Source organism: Trichechus manatus, unplaced genomic scaffold, assembly GCF_000243295.1.
Source record: "Trichechus manatus latirostris isolate Lorelei unplaced genomic scaffold, TriManLat1.0 scaffold00165, whole genome shotgun sequence".
Taxonomy (NCBI): Eukaryota; Metazoa; Chordata; class Mammalia; order Sirenia; family Trichechidae; genus Trichechus; species Trichechus manatus.
Window position 1 is genome coordinate 5,023,215 of NW_004444101.1, and position 5,285 is coordinate 5,028,499.

Below are 5,285 nucleotides of genomic sequence, written 5' to 3' on the forward strand. Positions count from 1 at the left end.
GTGAGGACATGAGGACACGAGGTTGTCAGTGAGGACATGAGGACACGAGGTTGTCAGTGAGGACACGAGGTTGTCAGTGAGTACAAGGACATGAGGATGGGGCTCTGGCCCTGTGTGGGGCTCACCTTTCGACACCTCATATGGGGGGTTCAGCACAGCCTCCACAGTCTCCTCCAGCTCACAGAAGGGGTTCTCCTCGAAGATCAGGGTGTACAGGGTGACTCCCAGTGACCACATCTCCAGCTCCGGGCCTTGGTACCTGTGTGGAGGAGAAGGCATTGCAGCACTCAGACCCAGCACAGCAGCCATGCTCTGCGAGTCATCAGCGGACAGTGGACAGTGGGACCGTGTCCTTCAGCCCACTACGTGTTGACATCCTGCAGCCATGCTGTGTGCTGTGGAGAGCGAGGAGGGTACAGCCTGCGCCTTGGCTCCAGCACATCTGCGTCTCAGAGGACACGTCGTAAGCAGCCTAGGGTGTCCGCTTACAGCCCAGGCCCCTGGTGGCCTCTCACTCCCACACTGCCCGAGCGCATCAAGGAAGTGGCTGTGGCGAGGACAAACACTCTGAGTCAGTCTGTCTGGGTTCAAATCTCTGCTCCATCCAGGCCTCCCTGACCTGTCCCCCATCCATCGCATGAAAGTAACAATGGCCTCCCATCCTACAGCATGCCATGACCGTCAGCCCAGCTGACAACAAACATGCTCATGGAGACACATCGTAATTACTCCTTTCCACTCTGCACCACTCAGGGAAACATCCGTCCATCTCACACTAGTAAAGACACACTCGGTTTGCGTGTAGGTAGAGTCAGAGTCCATGCAAGCACAGCAGGAAACCGTGGAATCAGGCAGTTTCCACTGAAGTCTCAAAAATGCTGGAGGCCTGCCCAGGCTGGCCCCAGTCCCCGAGTGTGGCTGACTCAAGGGGGCATTCTTGGCCAGTCAGCAGCACCACCTCTGGGCAAGGATCCCATAGTAAACACAAATCCTGTGTCAATATTGTTTCCATTGCTCTACTTCTTGTATGGTCAGCACAACACTGTTTTATTGGAATAGATTATTATTCGTGTCATCAAAACAACTAACCTGACTAAAGAATTCTCTTCTCTTATTGGAAGACTGCCATCTTAAAAGCAAGTAACCCAAATTTTATCTTTTTTGCCACTTTGTATTATATGAAACTCCAAACATAAAAAACAGATGAGAAAATAATATAATCAACTCCTGTATCCATTGCCTGGCTTCCTTGAACCAATCTTACTTGGCCTGCCTGTCCACTTATTCTCCAAAACCTTACCTTTTTTCACTAACACACTTATCACAAAAAGGAACAAACTGAATCCCTTTCTCCCCTACACACAAATTAATCATGGCATCCCATTGGAAGGACGGTCTGCACCGCAGCACAATACGTACGGGTTTCCCATGAGAACTTCAGGTGCACAGTACTCAATTGTTCCACAAAAGGTGTAAAATAATTTTCCCCTTTCCAAGTAGGCAGCTGAGCCAAAGTCTATCAGCTTAATTGTGAAGTCCTCAGCTATCACAATGTTCTCGTCCTTGATGTCCCGGTGAATGATGTCCTTCGAGCGTAGGTATCCAACTGCTGACACCAGCTGAAATCAGGAGGCCAGAGACAGCTTCTTAGAAAAACAACTCAAATAAAATGTGTTTAAAAATAAACATCAACGAGGAAAAAAAAAAAAAACAGCAACAAAGAAAAGCTAAACACTATCTAACTGATACTGAACTGATGACAGGAAAGAACTCTGGACACTGAAGACATAACCCAAACCACAGGGTAGGCAGAGCAACTCCAGGTGGGCATGCTCACAGCCAGTGGCACACAATATGTCCACAGGCAGGAAGTAAATAGTGATCCCTAAGCTCCGTCTGTCTCTTTGCTACTGATAAAGACTTCCCAGAGGTCCGTCCTCCCATGGACACTCACTCATCCCATGACCCAGAGCATGACTGTCTCAGGCAGGAAGTGCCCTTGGTGAGAAAGCTGAGTCTGACTCCCCTGGATCACACCCCCAGTGAGCCCGACATCCCTTTGTTCAGATGTCACCCAGTGACTTGGGGACAGAGCTGGGAGCAGAAGCCAAGTCCCCACCTACTTCTTCAGGACTCTGGCAGCTTTTCAAGGAGCAGCCTTAGCATCGTCACACGTTCCCCAACATGTGTGAGGTTCTCAGTGACACACACTTATAGGAACTCCACTGGAAATGGGCTTCCATTTGGAAACGGTAAAGTTACCACAACATACTACCATCTGCCTAGACCTGGAGAAGCCCACACACATCTTTGACAACAGAGATCAACAAAACTAGCTTTTCAGTTAAGTTTATGTAAGATTAGTAAAATTTCTGACTGCATCTAATTTGGATGTCAATTGTACCAATCAACATACTACTTTCATGAATGTAGCCAACCATTTTGATCCGAACAGGCAATTCCCTGTTCATGTATGAATATCTTTGAATCAGAAGCAATAGTTAATGGCAGGTTAACTAAGCTCAATTAATTAATATGTAAAACATACATGCATATTTACATACATACACACAGACACGCATGAATAGGCAAACATATATATGCATGCATATACACACACTCATACATATACATACAACTCTACAAACATATGTGTGCATATTTGAACATACACACTGTCTTAGGCTGGGTTCTCTAGAAAAGCAAAACCAGTGAAGCATATAAATATAGAGAGAGGGAGATTTATATCAAGGAAACGGCTCATGCGATTGTAGAGGCTGGAACATCCCAAGTCCGTGGATCAGGATAGAGGCGTCTCTTGATTCACGTAGCCGCAGGGGCTGGAGAACCAAAGACTGGCAGATCGGAGAGCAGGGCTCTTGCTCACAGGCTGCAAAAATCAATGAATCCTAAGATCAGCAGATAAGCTGACAGCTTAAGTCCCAAGAACCGGAGTTCAGACAAATAAGGGCAGCTGCAGGATCCAGAGAGCAAAAACGCCGAAACATCTGCTTATATTCGGATGCAGGTCACACCCCCAAGGAAACTCCCCTTCAATTGACTGGCTACTTACAGCAGATTCCATCATGGGAGTGATCAAATATAAACACTGAGAATCATGGCCCAGCCAAGTTGACACACAATCTTAACCATCACAGGCCACCCCTTGTCAACCTGGCACATGTATACATCGCCTTAAACTATACATAATCTCTGAATTAAGGCACTTATAAAGTCATACTTGTGCCTAACATGATACAACTAACACGTGTACAACCAAAAACACATTAGCCCCATTTAAAGCTTATATTTTGTAAGTGAAGAAAACAAAAATATTTGATGCACACACACAAAGCAGAAATACTCATAACAATTACAGTCCTCATTTCTGCAACTGGTCACGTGGCCGTAACTGGTATTTAGAACTACCTTCTTCCACCACCCATTCTGTATTTCCTTTGCCCTCAGCAAGCACCTCAGCTGGTCTTGGTTCTTTGCCTGGTGGGGTGATCCAAACCTTCATTCCTGAAGGGTCTGGGTCATTAGTAGTCAGGTCAGAACTGGGTTGCTGTAGCTTTCCACTGACTTTAATCATAGGGAGTGGTAGTACTAAGAGACGCCTTAAGGGATCTCCTGCATTCCAGACATACTCTTTTTTACCTCCATTATGTAATATCAATCCGATTTCCTCTTGGTAATCAGGATCAGTCACACCAGCCAGTATGGTAACTCCCTTCTTTGCCTGTTGATCCAGAGGCCCAAGGAGCCCAAAGTGGCCAGGTGGCACTCTTAGCTTCCAGTTCAATGGACTCAGTAATGTGTCTCCAGGTGGGAGTGTTCCTCCTTTTGGAACTAAGACCTCTAGACCTGCAGAGCATAAGCTCGTGGGGACAGGAAGCAAAAATCTTGCGAGTGGGTCACTAGGGGTAATAGTGAGGGTGCTACTCCCATTTCCACCCCTTGATTCCTGGACCCATAAATCCTGGCTATGGAAGAAATAGCACCATATATTGGATGCTGGTTTAGAGCATATACAGCCTCCTGGAGAACATTGCCCCAACCCTGCAAGGTATTGCCACCTAGCCAGCACTGTAATTGTGTCTTTAGGTCATTCCATCATTCTATCAAGCCAGCTGCTTCAGGATGATGGGGAACATGGTAAGACCAGTGAATTCCATGAGCATGGGCCCATGGCTGCACTTCATATGCTGTGAAGAGAATCCCTTGATCTGAAGCAATGCTGTGTGGGATACTATGATGGTCCACAGATGGTAGCTTTGGCAGAAACATTGCGTGCAGGGAAGGCAAATCCTTATCCAGAGTAAGTGTCTATTCCAGTAAGGACAAAAGGCTGCGCTTTACATGATGGAAGTGGTTCAATGTAATCAACTTGCCACCAGGTTGCTGGCTGATCACCTCAAGGAATGGCGCCATATAGGGGACTCAGGGTTGGTCTCTGTTGCTGGCAGATTGGGCACTCAGCAGTGGCTGTAGCCAAGTCAGCCTTGGTGAGTAGAAGTCCATGTTGCTGGGCCCATGCATAACCTCCATCCCTGCCACCATGGCCACTATTCATGAGCCCATTGAGCAATGACGGGAGTAGCTGGGGAAAGAGGATGACTGGTTCCCACAGAACGTGTCATCCTATCCACTTGATTGTTAAAATCCTCCTCTTCTGAGGTCACCCTTTGGTGAGCATTCACATGAGTCACGAATATCTTCACTTCTTTGGCCCATTCAGAGAGGTCTGTCCACATACCTCTTCCCCATAAATCCTTGTCTCCAACTTTCCAATCATGTTGCTTCCATGTCCCTGACCATCCAGGGAAACCATTGGCCACAGCCCATCAATCAGTATACAATCGCACATCTGGCCATTTCTCCTTCCAAGCCAAGTGAACAACCAGGTACACTGCCTGAAGTTCTGCCCATTGAGCGGATTTCCCTTCCCCACTGTCCTTCAGGGGGTCCCAGAAAGGGGCTGGAGTGCTGCTGCTGTCCACTTCCGAGTGGTGCCTGCATATCACGCAGAGCCATCTGTGAACCAGGCATGAGTTTTCTCTTCCTCAGTCAACTGATCAGAAGGAACTCCCCATGAGGCTATAGGTGCAGACTGGGAGATGGAAGGTAGTGTGGAGACCATGGGCTTTGGGCCACTTCCTCATGCAACTTACTTGTGCCTTCAGGTCCTGCTCGGGCCCAATATCATATATACCGCTTCCATTTAATGATGGAGTGCTGCTGTGCACATCCAACTTTATGACTCTGTAGGTCAGACAACACCC

General features: G+C 47.4%; 1 protein-coding gene across 1 annotated transcript in view; it reads right to left on the reverse strand.

The window, feature by feature from the left end:
* Positions 1–5,285, reverse strand: part of PASK (PAS domain containing serine/threonine kinase) — a 45,570-nt gene that overhangs the window by 9,897 nt on the left and 30,388 nt on the right. The window contains exons 14-15 of the mRNA XM_004386514.1: positions 1,420–1,619; positions 126–259 (exon numbers count right to left, since the gene is read on the reverse strand). Of these exons, the coding sequence (XP_004386571.1) occupies positions 126–259; positions 1,420–1,619 (334 nt within the window). The remainder of the gene's footprint in view (positions 1–125; positions 260–1,419; positions 1,620–5,285) is intronic.